Below are 20932 nucleotides of genomic sequence, written 5' to 3'. Positions count from 1 at the left end.
AATGTATTTTGTCTAAATTTTTTCCAGATCTATAAATTCCTTCCATCTCTATATCTCCACTCCATAAGCCGTGATACTCACTACCAAACTATTGAACATCTTCATTCTTCTATTATAATCATCCCTGAAAATTTTTTCTCCTATACTCCAAATGCTTTTTCTTTATTTTTTTTTATTGTTTTTAAAAAACAATATCATCGGCATATTCGAGGCTCCAAAACTTCTTTTCCTACGATTACTCCCTCGTCTGATCTTTTCTCAACTCGTTTTCCAAAATCTCTTTTCCCAAAATCTTTTCCTTAGGTCCGCCAAGAGTAGTATGAATAGAATTGGACTTAATGGGCAACCTTATCTAATTCCTTCACTTATCCAGAATTCCGATTTCTTTTCATTCACTCTGATTTTACAACTCGTTTTTTCATATATAACTTTGATTCTTTCAATGAAGGGCAGCACTTACTACCAGTTTTTCCATAGTCCTCCTACAGTATTCTTCGGTTCACTCTGTCAAACGCAGCTTTCAAATCTACAAAAAACGTGAAAAGCTTCCCTTTGTCCTTAATTAGTTCTTTCTTAATTACGTGCTGCAGAATATATATATATTATATATCGTCTCTCTTCCCTTTTTGAAGCTCGTTTGCTTCAATGGAAGACATTAATAATTATTTTAATAATTTCATATGTTCTTTATCAATGTCGATTGATCAAGCTTTATTAATTACATTATATTATATTTTATAAATATATTAATAAAGATATATCAACGTACAAAGAGCTTATTTAAAATATTTTACTTTGATCGCATCTCTTTTAATATAATATTCCATATTTCATCTTGAAATAATCCGTCATAAAATGCTTAATGCTAGTGACGCAGGATAATGAAAGCAATGTCTTGCTCTTATCGAAATTATAATTGCTTCATTAACGCTGATACAGGAAATTATTGGCTACCTGGCTATCCACTAGATCTTTCAATTTTACTTTTTCTTTCTTCTTTTAATTCGTTTTTTTTTTTGAAATTAATTACTTACGGAGTTATTTTTGCAACGGCAGAATTTCAATTCATTATACAGACGTAAACCTAGATATCTCTGTTTCTCTCTTTCTATCTCTATCTCTTTCTATCTAGTTCATCATTTCGTCAGAAATCTCTTTTATTTAATATTATTTTTCTTCTTTTTTTTTTCTACAAAATTACTGCGTATTGTTCCTGCTTAATTAAATTCAATGAAATCTACATGATGAATAGGTAAATGGAGGATAACTACGATTGCATACTGCAGCATATAAAAAAAAATATAGACAAAAAGAAGAATATAAAAGAAAAAAAAGAACGGGAGAAAAAAAGAAAGATAAAGAGATTGAAAGGATAGCATTAAAAATATAGGGTTTAATTAGTTTTTGTAAGAGCGAAAATTTCATGAATTCCTTTATAAAATGGGCTAAAAAGGATTCGCATTCGGGGTCTAATTCTGTTCGTCGCTTATTTCATTTACTATCTCTCGCACGCAGTGATAATTAATAAGAGAATCCCTTCACGAAATTACATAGAATATTTATACCACTCCTCTTTTTGAAAAGTGAATCTTTAGAAAGTTTCAAGAGCAATGTGTCCTATAGTAGAAAAGAAAATGAAAGAAAGATAAAGATAAATAATTTTATTCATTTTTAGTGTTAATTACCCGACAAAAGTGAGCTTTCGAATAGATATCATATATCGTAGTACGATGTAAATTTAAAAGCTTTCATCCAAGAAAATGATAATTATTTCTCTCTCTCTCTCTCTCTTTCTCTCTCTCTCTCTCTCTCTTTCTCTCTCTCTCTCTCTCTCTCTCTCTCTCTTTCTCTCTTTCTCTTTTTCTCTTATATCGTTCGAATTAATTCGAAAGTTCGATTTCTCGGATTGTTCGTAAGAAGAACTTTCTTTGTGAGAAGAAAAAGGAGGATAGGAGAGATGAGATATAAAGAGGAGGGTCGTTTCAACACGGAAAGTCGTTCGGAAACGTCGAAGTAATTAGTAGTAAGTCCGGTATAATACTCGAAGATTCATCGACCTTCTAATTAACGCGATTATCCGACGGCACTTTTAGGGCTCTTCAATAACTTTTAGAACGCCTTTTTTTCTCTCCGGCAATTTCTACTTTCTGTTGTATTTTTTTTTCCCCTGTTAAAGTACATGTCGTTCGTTGAAGAAAGCAAAAAAAAAGAGATAAAGGAAGATTGAGATTAGATTAATAAGCTTGTACTCAACGTGAGCGTGTCAAACGATTTATCTTAATTACTCGTTGATTAATCTATGTATGTATGTAGGTATGCAGGTATGTATGTATGTATATATGTATGTATGTATTTATATATGTATGTATGTATGTATGTATGTATGATACGTACGTATGATGAATGTAAAGAGTAACTATTCCTTTATAAAATAGAGTCTATATTATAGATGCTTTCTCGTAGTAAATAGGTATAGTGCACGTCGATAATGATATTAGAAAAATGCAGTCTTTTCTTTGCAATTTTCTTTTATGATATTTCTCTATATAACACAGCAAATATACCGAAAGAGAGAAATACCGAACAAGAGATTTTGATTGTTATTATTGGTATATATTTTTTTACATGTATGAAATTTTATCAATTTGTTTATTTATTATATAATATATAATTAATATCATTTATTACTATTATTATTTTAAATAATTATTACACGCAATGCGTAATGATATTTTGCATAAATATAGGTATTAAATATTTTAACAACGTGATAATTATTGCAAAATTTAACGAGTTCAATGCATTTCAGCTTGAATTTCTATAATAATATTAATGGAAATTAGGTAAGTCAAGAGATAGAAGAGGAAATCGAATAATTGAAATGACATTTATTAATGCGCACTGTTCTGCATATATCAGAGGAACGTAAAAAAGATATTTTCTACAAAAAAAAAGAAGAGAAAAAAAAGAAGGAAAAGAAAATGAAACGTGGATATTTCAGGATAGAAATTGGTCCGTCTATCGTGTTTGTCTTTCGTTTGATCGATCGAACGTCTTTTTCTTTCAATTCGTGAATCTTTCTAGCTTTGCACCTTTCTGCTTTTCAATCTCAACGATCTCTCTCTCTCTCTCTCTCTCTCTCTCTCTCATTTTTTCTTTATCTTTATCTCTATCTTCTTTTCTCTTTTATTTTCAATCCTTCCAATTCATCCTTTTCTCTCCCATTTCCCCCTCTTCCTTTCGTAACATTTGTCGACTCGCAAGCGAAAAACGACAACGTAGAGAAGTCGAGAGGAAAAGTTGAAGCGTATGCAATGATGGTTGCGATCCCAAAAGGAGACACCGACTTGAGACTCTCCGAAGAGTTACGAAGCAATTAGCAAGATTTCCCACTGATTCTCGAAGGCTGAGCTTCGCTCTAATTAACACGTCGTTTGATCGTCCTTGCGGCAATGTCTAAATATTCGGTTTTCTCTTTCATCGTAATTCATGCTTTAGAAATACAGAATACTTAAGTATTCTGCTGATCACTTTTAGCTTTTCCTAATTTAATTTGTATACTATAAGTAAATATCCATATACGAATTTTTATGAGTTTAATGAATGTACATACACACACATGCACACACGCATACTTACAGACAAACGCACGTGCACACGCACGCATGTACGCACACATAGGTTAATTATGATTTAAGGGTCAATTGAATACCTCATTTGTTGAAAGTAATAGGAAAAAAAAAGAAAAAAAAAAAATTATTAAGAAAACTTCCATGACTTCATGTGTTAAATATTTTAAAAGTTACTATGTCTCTTAATTGCAAATAAAATCTTTAAAATTAATTAATAATAACAAAATAAATATCTAATAGCTTACTTAATTAAATAAAGTTTAATGTAATCATTACAATATCGTGTGGGCAATCGACATTTTGTTATATTTGTTTGTATATTTTGTAACATTTCAGATATTATTTGTTTATAATTTTGTAGTCTATAATTTTCGATTGTAGTTTTTTTAAATATCTAGGTATTGTATCATATACATGTATTATTTCTGTCTACATAATATTGTTTTTAACAAAGAAGATATTCAACTGGCTTATAAGTTATAATCAACCATCAGTAATATTTATTGTTCCTATTATTTGCTTAGTTGACTATGAGTTTGCTTATCTCATAAAAAATATGATAAATGATTTAAATGTTTTAATAAAATATATGCAAGTTTTGAATTAGGATATCGTAGATTAAAAGAAAAATAATTATAAAAATAAATATTACGAATAGACTATTTCGTTAACTTTTTATCATTATAAAAAATTATAATAAACTTGAGGTTATTAAAAAATAATCTTTCAATTCAATATATTTATAATTAATCTTTATATAAATTTTGATAAAAGTCAGAAAAGAATGGAGAAGTTTGAAAATAGCTGGAGAATTTTTCGTTATGTCCATAAATTTAAATTTACATCTTTCCGTCATCTATAATTGCTTTGATACAAAATTTCGAAAACAACATTTTTCCAAAGTTAATTTTGTAAAAAGTGGGTAATATCAAAGAGTGACATAAAAAGGAAGATAGTTAACGATACCTTTGAACACGATCAATGTATAAACAGAATATATAAAAATGATGCATGTTTGAGGAGGTGATACGAGAGAGACTTTATTATTATCGAAAATTAAACTTGAACGTGGTTCCATAACAAAAAATTCAAATTCGAATTTTGTATTATCTTAAAAAAAAAAAGAAAAAAAAAGAAAAACAGGGAAATAGAATGTGAATGTTAAAAGAAATATTAGAAGTTCCTGTAAATGACTACAAATACGTGATCGGAGATTTATAATTACATGAATATACTGTTTGGTATAATAATTAATGATATAATTAGAAATATTCGAAATATTTATAATCTATGAAATTTCATCGACAATGTAATTGGAAGATTTAAAGACTGTCAAGATATATATATATATATAATGTCTAATTTCGACTATATATATATATTATAAAATGTATTGAAAATTAATTTTTATTGAAAATTTTACGCGACCTAATGCGATCTGGATAATATTAATAAGAAAACGCAAAAGACAAAACAAAGAAAACGATTTTAATGAAAACTCGAAAATACATTCTAGCTGTTTCTTTCTCTATCGTTTCGATACAAAACATGAGAAAGATTTTACTTCTATAAAGCACTTCGTGCTTTAATGCGAAGTGCTTCTCTAATCGGATTTCGTTGGTAATGCGATTTGTATTCAGTAACGATGCTCGCGTCTTTTCTGTGCGCATTGATACGAAAAATGTTCGCGTTCTTAAAGATACTTTCCCGTATTTGTTGCGTGCTTAACGTTCATAGTAATATTGAATAGGATCCGTTAAAGAATACATTGTCCTTGGTGCAAATATTTTTTAAGAAAATGGAAACGTATAAATATTTTTTAAGAAAATGAATGAACAAGGTGGTCATTTAGAAAATATTAATATCAAAACTATTAACTTATTTTAATCACGTTCTCAATTGAAAAAGAACGAGGTTTATTGGCGTTATTATTTTTAATTTATTTCATTTTATAACAATAAATAAATATATATATATATATATATATATATATATATATATAACACCTTGTATATATTTATGTATATATGTATTTCAATTTTCAACAGTCGACAAAATTGAGTAACGTATCGGTCGTAAGTTATATGTTCGATTAATCAAAAGTCATACTACTATATATTTTAGTAGTATAAAATATATTGATCGTATTTACAAAGTTGTCTTCGACATTACACTAATTAATTACTGTAATTAATCACACGGTAAAAGCTACCTTACTTCATATTAGCTAAGCGTACGGAAATGAATTTTAAGATGAATCCATCATGTAACACGTGATATTTATCCAGTTCTGGGATAAATTGTTTTCGAAGTTCTCTTCTGAGTTTTGGAGAATTTTGAAATTTCAAACAAATGAGGCGAAATTAATTTTTCGAGTAATCCTTATTTAAATTCACAAAACATCGAAGTTTACTTTTGTATAAAATACATTTTTCAATTAAAACAGATAAGAAAGATATACAATAGATATTATATCATTATAAACATACGTAAATATATAAATAAATATTGTATACAATGTTGATTCTTGTAACGATAATCATGATTTTTAAAGCACTTGCAATAATCTGATAAAAAAAAATTATCAAAAGAAAGTTAAGAATTACTAACTAGTAACAAAATTATTATAAGTGGTAAAACGCTATTTTTTTTTGATAAAAAAGGAAGATCATCCGATTTTTGTATTGCGTTGTTTTTTTTTTTTTAATAATAATAAAGATTGTATACAAATTCAATGAGTACGTATGGCGTTATTTTAAATTACATTACAACTCAAAATAAACAATAATGAAAACATAGTTATCAAAATGGTATAATATTAAAAAAAGTATGTGAATTATAATCCAATTATTTTTTGATGTTTAAATATTTTCCAAGTATTATGTCGTGAAGGCGTAAATACGAGAGCGTTTTCAGATACGCATCTCGCACCAAACCAGCGATGATAGTCGAGTTGTACAGAGAAAGTTTCCCTGTCTCTTCTTAATAGTCAGAGTTATAAACCCACTAGTCACAATGAATAAGGTCAGCGATACTAGACTAGGATATCGTAGTAGGCTGTTAGCAAAATACCGCTTGCCACGTTTCCGCAAATTAATAGAAGAATTAATAGAACGCGAATTTTTTTGAAAGATTCCATGGAACTCGTGAGGTAGATGCAAAATCATAGATGTAGAGTGAATTGTAGTTATCATAATATATTTGTCGTAGTATGATACAATGGTTGAGATATGTTCTTGTGTAGTGAATCGTGTTGGCTATTTTTGAATCAGTAAAATAATAAGACTCGAAGGTCTTGATGTAAGTCTGAAGAATAATAGTTTTGACTGTTACGATTTAGTTTGTGCTGGATACCTTTGAGGCATAACCAGTGATGTTGGTAAGATTTGGTTGTCTTACTGGTGAGTGCGAATGCTTGAATGCGACTGTATGTAGATTTCTCTCGAGTTATCCATAAAGATTTAGGAAATGGAAATGGAACTGGAAAGGGAGGAATTTAAGTAAAAAGTACCTGGCACGGGAAAGCAATATTCTTATTGATAATGGATAACTGGTCGGGATAGTTTGTTCGAAATATTTAACCCATCTCATACGTGGTCCTTTGTCCTGGTGACCGTGTGGATCCATGAGTATTGCATTGATATTTGAAATGTAGATGCCCGGTTCGAAACATTATCGAAAAGTAAGTACTTTACTAATAATGCCTAAGCTCGGACAAAAGTGGCAATGTTTTTCTCATGTACTCGCTTTCTTAGTGATTATCCAAGGAATTTCTAGGGACAGATATATCCAATCGGGATATGTAGCCCTTAGAAGAAAGTACCATAGATACCTGAATTGCACAGGTGTGTCAACATACACTTAGGAGATAGTACTTTAAACATTTGAGATTGCGCATGTGTACGTCAACACCAAGAAAATTTTTCATAGGCATGTTGATACTCATTAGTCATGACATTTTTTAATTTTCTGTTATAAGTATTTTAAAGATTGTTAAAAAATACGATAGGTTATTATAGGTTTATTTTAATATTAACTTATAAATAAAATTTTAATTTTTTAGTGATACTATTATTATAAAATCAAGTTTTGAATAGTTTTAATTGTTAACATATAAATAAGAAAAAAGAGACACAAAATTAATATCAAAATAAATCTGTAATAACTATTAATCTTCTGTAACGAGCTTCTAAAGACTGGTTGCACAGAACTAAAAGTAATGTTATGACTAATGAGTATCAATACATGCGAAAAAGATTTTCTTGGAAAATATAATATCTAAATATCAATAAATAATTAAATTTAATTTCTATACTTTTCTAATATTACTTAATTATGATTAGTATGTTTTAATTATTATTATTCAAATATATTTATTCTCACATTTCGTAAATAAAAAGATTTTTGAAAAGAGAGGTTTATTATCGCGGATTTAAAAGATTATTACAAGTAATTATACATACATATATTATTATAAATAAAATAAACTTATAATATTATCAAAAAATGTGAAAATTTTTATTTTAAATATAAAAATATGCAATAGAAATAGAAATATTAAATATAATTATTGCAAAAAATTATAAAATATAATTATTTTTATCTTCAGAACAGATATAGCAAGACTTAGAAATAAGGGAAACAAAGAAGTAAATGGATATGATAAAAGAAATACTTTCTTCGATTGGATTCGATTCGTGTTAAATAGGGTCGCATTAAATCCTCCATCGAGTGTTTCCAGGATCGTTGTACAAATAAAGGTGACTTCATGAAGGGCGTAACAAACGGGGATGGAAAGTCGAGAGGGAGAGTTGACATTCGCCTTCGTGCGTGAAACACGAAACTCTCTTCATCGTCGTTACTATGCTTTGTAATTGTACTCTTCTTGAAAGTTCTATCCACTATCATGTTATATTTCGCTATTATTTGAGCCTATTTATTGTAAATTCTGTCGTCCGTGAATGATTTTGTCCTAGAGTAGATTTGTCACGTCTATATATACAATGTTTACGGATAAAAGGTATTGTAAAATAAATATGAGAAATATAAATATATAATAATAAAAAGTAACAATAATTAAATTTTTTAAAATATCAATGAAATATAATTATTTTATATAAATTTTTATTGAATTCTTTTTTTCTTTTTTTTTCTGTAAATTCAGTTTTATAAAGAAATAAATATATAGGATTTTTACGTGAAGTTGGTAATGAAAAAATGAATTCGAATAATTAAAAAAATAATAATTGCTCTGCTTTGTATTATTAAATTTTTTTGCTACTTCATCGACTGTACTCTTCATCTCGACAAAACTTTTCGTCTTGACTTGTATCGTTCAACAAAAAGGAAAGAGGGGAGGGGGAGAGGATCTTCGACTCTTTCTGTAGTTGCTATGACATAGTGCCGAAAATCCTAATCATGCCAGCATGCAACTACGTGCAATTCTATATGCGAATGTTACTTCTTAAAACAACTTTCGTCACTATATGGTAGATACTTATTTACTTCCTATGCAGTATACGTAAAAAATAATTTTTTTTTGCTTTATTCGTTAATCCACATAAATACGTCCGTATTTACGTTTATATTCTATCTATTTTTATGTAACAAGAGTAAATAATTACAAATAATAGAATAATAAATGAGAGGACAAAATAAATGGAATGGAATAGAGTTGTTGTAATTGTTAATATTTGTTCTTTTTTTTTCTCCTCTTATTCACAAAATTGTCATGTGATAAAATTGAACGAGAAGAATAAACGATTTTTTTATCTTTCTCTACGGATTAACGTAAATACTTAACTCAACAATACTGTTCTGTATTATTATAATGTTGATATTTGTCGATTTCAAATATTTTCATAATATCAAGTATGTAATGTATTTTCTTTTATTTACTTGCTTTTTACCCTGTCACGCAGAACAAACGTAATCATAGAAAAAAAAAGAGAAGAGAAAAAAATAGGAAGAATAACACGATGGAAATTTTAATTTGGTTTTTCAATCATTCGTCAATACTCTTGTTAAAAAAATCGGTATAAATATTAAAACTATCGCAAATAATAATATATCCGTTCGAACGATTCGTTACCAAGGTAAAATATTGTAAAAAGTTTATAATCACACATGGTGTTCCGTATAATAACATATTTTTATCGATGATATAAAATCAAAAGGATTTGTTTAAGGGAATGTACGACTTTTGTAACGCCAATACATATATATACATATAATTTTGTAAAAACATTATTATTATACTTATACTACGTTTATATATATAATTTATCTTTTTATCCGTATATTACGGGATATAATACAAAGTTTTATACGTGATCTTATTTGTTTAATAAATAAAATTAATGAGCTGTGCATTCTGTTCTCTCTCTCTCTTTTTTTTTTTTTTTATTTTTTTCTAGAATCCTCAAATAAATATGTACTTCGTCGATTTTTAAGTCTTGTTTAGAACAGAGAAATGTAAGTTTATTTGTAACTAGACAATCAGTTCTATATTTCGTAGTAAGGTGAGCTCGTAGGAATGAGAGATAGAATTTCTCATCAAGCACCTGCTGATTCAAATTATCTTCGTATAATTACTCCTTTAAGAGGGTACTTCGTTACACATTCATTGGATTATGTTTAAAATCATATTAAAAGCAATTTTTTTTTCTTCTCCAGTTTTATCTCTTATATTTCGTGCTGGTAATTTCAATCCTTTTTAAAGAAACTATACAATTATCTGTACGTTTGTATAAAGTTTTATTAAATACATGTATAAAGTTTTTGTTGACACCTAATATTTAGCATTGATTTCGTCGCCAATACTTTTAATAATAATTTGTTGATAAAACGAATTTGTGGATTGATTGAGATAAGTATTATATTATATTTTCAGTTGGTTTTTAATTTGAATTGATATTTTACTTCAATTCAGTTGATAATTGTTTGAGCTCTGAAATTGAATTTATATGAATAACAATGTATTTACGTATAATGATTAAGTGTGGATTTGTGATTAAACCTGCCGTAGAATTTCAAGGTAGAAGGAAAGCTTAATTATTTACTTGAACAAATTAATTTCTTTTGATTGATCCTTGCGAGATACATAGAATTTAGGAAAAAGATAAATAAAAAAAGAAAATATTTGACCATTTAATTTGTGTAATAATGTTTACATTGCTTCTATGACTTTTTTTCTCTTGAAAAATAATCTCTAATACTAATTTAACTACAATCATAAATTATCGGCCCTTAAGCCAAAAACTTAAGAAATAAGTGCCTGAAATTCTAAGTATTCTTATAGATCCTTTACGCGTAATTCATTTGCGTAACACGTCTTAATAAGAAACCTCGGTGAATACATTTAAGTCGGTGAGATGTCTTAATTAACTTAAATACTTTTTTAAACAAATAGATAATACAAATACACGATCCTCTTTTTGTATATATAGTTCCTGTTTGTGTAACATTCAATACCCATGTAAAATACGTGCGGATCGATAATTATCGGTTTTTGGTACTTAATTATCGTGATATTCCGATAATAGGCACTTTTGCACTTCTCCCCCCCTCTATATATATACATATATATATATATATATATATATTTCTCTCTCTTATTTTCTATCTGTCTACCTCGATCTCTCTTCTACTTATTCGCTTAGTGATCATCGTGGATTTGTACGGTAATTATCTCTATTGTTCACACAATCGGTGCAAACTCGATCGATATACAATAGGCATTTTCGTTTGTTTGCTCACTTCCTGCAGGAACAAAAGGGATCGTGGTTACGTGCTCCGAATCGGCAGTATAATTCGCTATACAGATCATGGTTCAATGATGTATGCTGGTTATCGATGAATGAATACTCCATAAGAGATCCGTACTTAAATGGATCATTCCAATCTTCACGAAATTTCTAGGACAGCGAATAATAATTAGTTGAATACAATGAACGATTGGAAACCGATGGATATATTGTTCGAAAGAATCAATACGAATTTCAAATTTTTATTCGAGTTTTACTTTGTTATTAACGAATGAATCTTTATATTGTTTTATCATTATTATAAAATCATTTTATTCTAAATGCTATAACGAAAAGATGATATTATTAAGATTAATGTATCGTATTATTATCGTAATTTATTTTAAAATATATTTTTTTAAATTCGATCGTTCGATCAATGTAGGTTTACACACACATGCACACGCACACACTGTTTAAATATTTTATCTTAGATAGCTGAATTACATTAAAAAATAATGAAATTGAATTAAACATTATTGTAAGTGTTAAATACATTTCACTTCATACATTTTTTAATGGGAGAAGAATTATTAGATGATACTAAATATATAATATATAATATTGGATAAAAATAAAAACAAGAAAAGTTGAACATGCATCATCCGCAAGGAAGAAAATATATATATATTAATCGAATGAGAGATTGATTCAAATCACAATAACTTATTTTACTGGAATTTCGATTATTCCTCGCTCTTCATTTAACTTTGTCCAAATGATTTTACCTTTTACATGTACCTAAATATCTATCTCATCTCATAATTTTCTGCATATTTAAATTGAAATTTTCGAATGGAACGTACGTTATCCCCTAAATATATATATATATATATATATATATATATATATATATATATATATATATCCATATATATCCATACATCCATATATATACACGTGTGACAGTTATTAAGCCCAGAGGGATTCTCGATTCGACGAAAATTTCTATACATATAAGTACATAGATAAAAGTTGAATAAAATATTACGATTAATTAGAACGTTTGAAATTACGTTGAGATAATTAAAAGTGATCGAACCGAGACGAAAGTTCGATTCGATCGTTCTAAAGGGGAAAGTATTTGTCTTTGAAGTAGGGAAGACGAACCAGGAAGCGTGAATTCGTCTCTGGTGCACGTCGCGAGTCGACAAAGCCGACGAGATAATGAGAAGTGATGCTCGCCTGGATTTGCTTCGATGCTGACGTCTCCTACAGGCGCTGCGCGAATGCTTCAGGTAATGGCTATTAAGTCGATCGATTGTTCTGGATTCACGTTGGATTCCTCCTCTTCTCTATCCGTCTCTCTCTCTCTCTCTCTCTCTCTCTCTCTCTCTCTCTCTTTCTTGTTCTATCCTGCGTTCTCTCTTTCTCCCTCTTTCTCCCTCTCTCTTTCTCTATCTATATATCCTCTTCCTCTCTTTCTCGTCACCTCTCTAAATCGGTGTAAATTTGTTAGCGTCAGCAGATACGCTTTTACATCGTAATTTGAGCTTTCGCAGATTGTGAAATAGGGCCGATAATTTGCTTACAAACCAATCTATCGTGTATCAATGCACGTATAAGAAAGAAAGGATTGCTTGCGTTTAATTAATTAATTGAAAGATCACGTTAAGATTTAACGGTGGAGAGAATCGTTTTTTTCTTGGCAATGAACTTGGACAATTTTCTTTCTTTCTTTCTTTTCTTTTCTTTTCTTTTCTCTTTATGTTTCTCCTCCGTATTATACCAAAACGTAATGTTTAAGTATAAATTTTATTATTTACATTGTCCTTCTTATTTATAAGTGTGTATTTTATATTACATATAATAGTATGTTTGATATAAATATATATATATATATATATATATATATATATATATATATATATATATATAGAGAGAGAGAGAGAGAGAGAGAGAGGGAATCAGAATTTAATTGGCTATTAATCAATTGAATCATTTCGTTGATTTAAGGACGACGGTCTAGTAGTCGTATGCGAAAATGCGAACATATCTGGATTCGTACGAGTCATAAATCTCGTAGCAATCGGGCGTTCGTAATTGGATGTGCCCATCAACGTTACAAATTTCATTGTCGAGTGAACGATCCGTCAGTCAACGATTTTGTACTTCATCGAAGTGCTCTATCTTTCTCGTTAACCCTTGCATATACGATATGTCTACATTGTTACGGACTTCTTGGCAGGATATCTATCAGGAGGAAGTGTTCGTGTTAATTGTCTTAGAAATTTATGCTCCTACTTAAATGGAGTTCCGCTATTTCGATCTTTCCCTAAAGTCTTGATGTTTTCGAGGAGAAATTATCATCGTTCGGTATTGTTAAACGGAAATGATCTTAATGTTAAATGAAATTAAAAATTTTTTCATATAAATATTACAAAATATAAATACACACACACACACACACACACATACACACACACACATACACACACATACACACACACACACATACACACACACACACACACACACACACACACACACACACACATACACATGTAGATTAATGAATTCCTAAATAATTCAAATCAACGAAATGTTCTTAAGAAACAAGAGTCTATATTAGATGGAAAATAAAAGTTGTAAATAAATTTAAAAAAAATTTTTAATAAATACGCCTTATGAAAAGAAGAGAGAAAAAAAAAAGAAAATATCTGATGGATATATTTATCCGTTTCGAAGTTTTTCATAAAAAAAGAGTAAATAAAAAAGAAGTGGATCAATGTTGACTCATTTGAAGAAGATAAGAAAGCGTAACAAAAGATATAAAGAAGAAGAGAGAGAGAGAGAGAGAGGGAGAGAGAGAGAGGGAGAGAGAGAGAGAAGGAGAGAGAGAGGCTGTATGTAATAGAATAAAAGAGAGCAAGGTTAGTGTCTATACTCATGTTATTTTTCGTATAAGTCACTTTCTTTTTATCGTAAAACAAGTAGGTGACAGGAGGAACGTTGACAGTAGGACAGTCGATAAATTCTTCTGCTTAGGATTTTACGCAATTCAACTCGACTCAACTCGGCCGTCGTGTTCAAACCTTTATCATTATAAGTATATCCTTCTTTGACATTTACGGATGTCTAATGTTAGCTCGTTAAATCGTTGATTTCTCGCTATTGAATCAATGATGTAAAGTACTTTCGCCGATTAATTGCATCAAACTTGTATAATATAATATATATATTGCACAACAATCGACCTATCTCCGTCGATTGATTACACGATATTATAAAGTCGATTTGATTGTTTTTGTCTACGTAGAACGGTGATTTATTTCATTCATCAGAAAGGCCATACCTATGTTCCTTTTCATCTTCCTTCGAATGTAATCATCTCTCAGGAGACGTTAGAAACATTTCAGGTCAATAATGATCTTTCTCAACTTTTTTACTTTTACTTCGTTCTCTTTGAGAGATTTTCGATTTATTTAAAATTTTTTTTCTTATTTTTTTTTTAGCTATATTTCTTTTCTTTTTCTTCTATTTTTTTTCTTTTTTTTTTTTTAGTCTCATTCTATTCATTTACCAAATTCAATTTGACCTATATGTAGAATCTTTAAGATTCATAGAATGGCATAATTGTAAGTTGGATACTTTAAACGTTATAAAAGAAAAAGGTATAAAAATCTAATTATGAGTCTTGTATTATTTTAATCGAAGATTTGATTCAAACGATATTAAAACAGAACTTCAATTATTTCGAACGATACTTACCGTTTAATTCTCATTCATATTTTTCAACAAACGATTTCGTGCGAAAGTTATTTCTCAGAAGAGAGATCGATGTATCTCATATATCAGTAAACATATGTGAAAAGATCGATAAAGATTCTCTTTATCGATTGTTCTTTCCCAATATCTCTTGTTTATTTAAAGTCTTTTTAAATATTATTATTGGGACAAACTTTCATATATATAATAGATACAGTTTTCCAGTTGCGGTCATGCGTTTCCATATTTGAAGTTTTATATTGGAATAAGAAATAAAAGTTCGAAATAGGAATACGAAAGGTCGAGTATCTTCTATTCCAACAAATAAACGTGAATTTCGCTTGGCGATACGGATCGATCGAATGAGTAAGAACTTTATTTGTAGAGAGAACGTTTCTCTCTCTCTCTCTCTTTCTTCCTCCCTACCTCCCTCCTCTTTCTCTCTCTCTCTCTCTCTCTCTCTCTCTCTCTCTTTCTATGTCCCTCTCTTTTTTCAACCTTTTCTATAGCCTTTTCCCAAGAGAACTCGCGAAGGCAAATTACAGGTGACCGTCGATACTATAAAGCGACAGACGGCACAGTAAGGGGTAATTTAGATGGCACGAGAGTTGAAATAGCTTCTCGATTCCATCGCTATCGGCTTTCTAAGTGCCTCTAATCCATTCTAGGATCGACTCGGTGAGCCAACAAAAAGTGGATGATGAACGATGATGCGCCTTCGTCAACCGCCTGCGACTAACCTCCTTCAGTGGCGTAGAAATACTCTTTGATTTTCTTGATTACTTAGACATTGATTTTAGTTTAGATTAGAACGTGCGGGCAAGATTAATGTTTCTCTCTAAGTAATGATAAAGATTGATTAGATGTTCGTTTAAATTGGTTGGAAAAATAATACGATCGATGATTCCATTTTTTATATTTATTTCTTTTTTGGTGGATTATATTATAAGAAGTAATGAATCGATATCGATAAAATTTGTTTAATATTCTTATTGATTATTTTCTCTTTCTCTTTATCTCTTTCTCCCTTTTATTTTTTTTTATTTTTTTTTTCGTTTTTGGTTTATTTGATATTCTAAAGAAAAATTTATTGATACTACGCCTTTGCATGTAAAATAAGTAAATAATAGGAATGAATCGATAAACCTCCCGATTTTCGTGCGTGCTTGGAGTCGGTCACGTTTAATTTTTACGAAGGATGTCACAATGAGAAGAATGAACGAGGAAGTTCTAATCTCACGTTTGTTTTTTACGAGAAACTTCACAAAGGTCGAAAAGAGAAGGAGGAAGTTTCCATGCACGCGAAGTTTCTTGTTAAATGTAATTCGTTTGAACTTTGAAGACGACTTCGTGGATTTCTCCAGTTTGTCCAATTATTTATTTTTTTTTACTTTTTATTTGACAGTTACTAAATTAGAAATTTACGATAATTATTACTATTATTACGGATGATAGCAAAATTTTTAATCAAATGAAGTCAAGTTAAGTTTAATAAAAAATAAAATCTTCAAATGAAACTCGTTAATCCTCTATAGCTTTAATTTTTTTCCCTTCCTATAGACAAAAATTTATATAATATTAAATAACCGATTTATATAACGTTAAATAAGAAAGTTTTACTACGTAAAACAATTTTCATTTGGAATCAAATAAAGATGGACATTTTCTATTAAGTAATTTTCTAAAGTAGTCAATAGGAAAATAAGATGTTTCAGGATCGTAAGAAAGAATACTTCTGCATGGAACGGACAAGGGATATTTTTAAGAGTATATAATTTTCTAGGAAATTTCTTTTAATATAGTATTATTTTTCCATGATAGAGATTTTTTTTATGGATTTATTATCATCATTAATAATTATATATTTTTTTTATATTCAAATTCATCATTTTAATCACTTCAATTTCTAAAATATAGAAGATTATAGCTATATTTTAGAAATTGAAGTGATTAAAACCTATAACATTCACACAAATATTATCAAAAATACTCGATATTTTATTGTTATAATTCGTTATGACTTTGAAGTCAAAAAACTATATTATGTGTAAATAAATACAAAATTAATACACAAACGGAACAAAAACAGACGATTATTGCAAAAACTTTATAGTTATTTTTTTTTCTTTGGTTCTTAAACCAATGAAAAAATAAACAAGATTGCGATATTGAGAAATAGGCAATTGAAAATAAACAAATTCTTCGATCAAAAAGAAATGATAGATTAATAAGATGCGTCGGTTTGTGGTGAAGAAAAAGAAAGATGAAAAATGAAATAGAACTTGTAAAATACAAATATATGGATGCGTTATTTCAAAGTCACATAAAGTTTTCGAGGATTAACGATTTATTTTCTGATCAAATCGTCGATCGTTACTTTCGTTTTGAAGTAACGAAAACGAGAATCGCGAACGTTATTCCTTTGAGGATCGAATGCAGAGTTGGGGTCATCGTGCGTCAGAGTCGGAATTAGCGATGACAGGAAAAGCAAGATTTATGTTTCTCGAGGAGGGGCAATAAGAAGTTATTCCGTATATCTTTGGAGATTTATCGCGGCCACTCTTTTTCGCGGTGGCTGCGAACTTTCCGCGAAGGTTAGAACTTTTATCCTTGTCTGAATTCGAAGATTATAGCTATATATTACAAAGATAATCATGTCTCTTCAGGTCTCTTCTCAGTTATCACGATCATTCTATATTATTTCTGATGTTTTTTTTTTTTATGTCATTTCTACGTTAATTATAAAAGTTAGTTAAAGTAAACAATATATTTACAATTTTGATTGAATTACCATTTAGTTTTATATCATTCTTTATTACATTAAAATTATGGTTGTGGTACGTTCCTTAACCATTTAACCATTTATTGTATAAATTTAAAGTTACATCGTATCACATATACGTATATATATATTTATATTATTCAAATATTATTCCATTTTCTTCTCCTAAAGGAGAAAAGGTAAAACGGGCGCTTGCGCGCACATTCGATCGACTCGAAAAATGTTAAATCTGAATCTTCTAGAGTTTGTTGTGCGGAAGCGGCTCGTAGGATCAAATTGTATTCATTGAGATATTTGCTATGAATTTGTCACAACATATCTAAAAGTTAACCAAAAATTTCAAAAATACACTTTCCCATAAGAATGGTACGAGTACTTAATTATTAATTTATATACAAAGATTACTATTCGTATAATATAACTTATAGCTACAATTAGTATAATATAGTTATTTTAATGTTAAATCATAAATTTTATATTGTTTATTTGGAGTGTGTGTCTATAAATATCCGAGTAGATAACTTGCAACTGGTCAAAGTTTATTTTTTTTTTTTTTTTTTTTTTTAATTATGAACTTTTTGAGTTATGAAGATCGACGTAATTTTCTTTTTTTTTTTTAATTGAATATCTATAACTTTTGGCATATTTATATAATGAATTTATATATTATATAATGTATTCGTATAGCATGGAGTATGATTTGCAATACAATGTGAATCTATTGGTCAGTTGTTAAGATGCCGATTAATTTGTAAACGATGTATTGTAATAAATTTTTATCAAATACAATATTGTATTTGATTTGTATTTAATTGCAAATAATTACTATTGTGTAAATATACCAAAAAAGTTATAAGTATCCATTAAAAAAAAAAAAAAAGAATAGAAAAATGAACTATGACCTTTGTAACTAAAAGGTTATGAGTAAAAAAGATCATTTTTTTTACACGCATTTTGTATCTAATTCAAAGCCGTCAGAATTCTTTTATCTTATTAAATTTTCATATTCAAATTCAACCAATCGCGAGATATCTTTTTTACTCAAATATTTATGGCATCCCTTGTACATATATTTATATATATATAATTTTTCTTTTATATGTGATAAAACTTGTATCACAGACAGTTTAATTAAAGTATCGTAAATGGAAACAGTTCGAAGTGATTATTAAAATAACTCGATATTATATTTCTTTCGAATTAGTGGATCGCTATTTGAAATAAATGATATCGATAATGAACGATGGGATTACAAGAGAGTTCAAAAATCTCGATGTTTGCATGAACGAAGAAGATAATCGTGGTTACAATGTAAATAGCGTTTATAGCATAATTCGATGCTCATTGTGGTTACGTGTCGATAGATGCTAGAACGTTAATTCCTCTTGGTTTCGCAATTTGGTCAAGTGAATTGTTTACAAAGATCACAAGTTTCTTTTCGTTTTTCTTTTATCTCCATGTACTCTGTAAATCGAATGATTCTCGTTAATACAAATAATATATTCCAAATAAACTCGAGAATTTCAAATTCACATCGGATAACGTGAATCCAACTTTGTTGGATCGTTAAAGAAATGATCTAGTACACGAATTGTTTATCGTTATGGTATTGTTGCATATACAATTATTATATTATAATAAATGAAATAGAGTACGTACTTACGTTCATAATTGTGTCTCATGTATCAAAATATTGTGAAATAATAGAAACCACCATTCGTTAATCATATCGAGTAAACTGGATTTAATTACGAAGTTAATTTCGTTTGCATCGATCAACAATAAACTCTCTTGTAACACGAAACACACTATGTAAACCATATTATTCCATGCTTCGTGTTCCAGCTTACGAATATTTTATTCATCCTTCTATCATCTATTTTCGCACGTGTTGTTTGATAATAATAGATGTATAATTCAAAAATTTTCATTTTACTGCAGTATAACGTAATACAAATAAACCTTCTTAATACAAGGAGTAAACGAGAGAATGGAAAACTAAATGGAAAGTTACATATTGTTTGTAATTAACGTAAGGCTTCTTCGATTTCATTTTCAGTCATCGAAAATCGTACCAAGAAAGGACGTGAAAGAAAAAGAAAGAAAGAGAAAGAGAAAGAGAGAAAGAGAGAGAGAGAGAGAGAGAGAGAGAGAGAGAGACAGAGAAAGCACGTGAGAGGGAAGAAAAATAGGAGAAAGTCAAACAAGAAAGAAGTTTGTAAAAAAATGGCTGGAAACGAAGAACCTTTTTTACGTTCACTTGACAACAGCCAAATATCATTCGTCAGATTTACGAACTGTACAACACGCATCGTTGCCCTTTATTGGATCGATTATCAAGGTCAGGCTATCAGTTATGGCACTTTATATCCAGGTAGTTACGTAGACATCGACACTTTTGTAACACATCCTTGGATCTTCGTCGATGATGAGACGAAAGAAAGGTGAGAATACTTTCATAAATCATGTTTTTTCTTTTCCATAAACATGATTAAAATCGTACATTCGATTTTCCTCTCAGAGAGATTTTTCACTCGTGCATTTCGATTAAAGTGATACTAAAATAATTGGCAGACGATAATCAAGAATGATTTATATTCGGTTTAATTCGCTTGAAACATTGTATATATAAATTTAGATCGGAGAAAAGTTCGTTCGATATCATTTTGAGATTCATTTAATTTACATTACATGCAATTCGTTTACGTTTTACGATCGAGAAACGAGAGAATTGATTTTCTTTTTTTTCGCATGTATTCAATTTCAAAAATGATTGACGATTACAGTAATGAATTGGTAAATGAAAGAGTATTCATGTTAATTATTATATGGAATTTTCAATAATTGAATCGATATTATTACGAACAAATATTCATAAAAATTAATTATAAATTGATTGATGCGAGGTACATCAAATTTATGTTATTCTATTACGAAATTGTACATTTACCGCAATAAATTCTTTAGGTGAGAGTTTTCTTTTCATGCGGTCGAGTTTTCTTTCT

At 29.0% G+C, this 20932-nt stretch overlaps 2 protein-coding genes across 3 annotated transcripts in view; both read left to right on the top strand.

The window, feature by feature from the left end:
• LOC124421713 (prolyl 4-hydroxylase subunit alpha-2) overlaps positions 1-20932 on the top strand; it is a 309909-nt gene that overhangs the window by 53436 nt on the left and 235541 nt on the right. The gene's annotated exons all lie outside the window — the stretch shown is intronic.
• The window catches only part of LOC124421716 (von Hippel-Lindau disease tumor suppressor), a 55573-nt gene that overhangs the window by 32649 nt on the left and 1992 nt on the right, over positions 1-20932 (top strand). For both annotated transcript variants that reach the window (XM_046957222.1, XM_046957221.1), the window contains exon 2: positions 19987-20371. In XM_046957222.1, the coding sequence (XP_046813178.1) occupies positions 20154-20371 (218 nt within the window). In that variant the 5' untranslated portion in view covers positions 19987-20153. The remainder of the gene's footprint in view (positions 1-19986; positions 20372-20932) is intronic.

This window comes from Vespa crabro, chromosome 2 (assembly GCF_910589235.1).
Source record: "Vespa crabro chromosome 2, iyVesCrab1.2, whole genome shotgun sequence".
Classification (NCBI taxonomy): domain Eukaryota; kingdom Metazoa; phylum Arthropoda; class Insecta; order Hymenoptera; family Vespidae; genus Vespa; species Vespa crabro.
The sequence above is the reverse complement of the archived record's forward strand: the minus strand, read 5'-3'. Positions and strand labels throughout refer to the sequence as shown.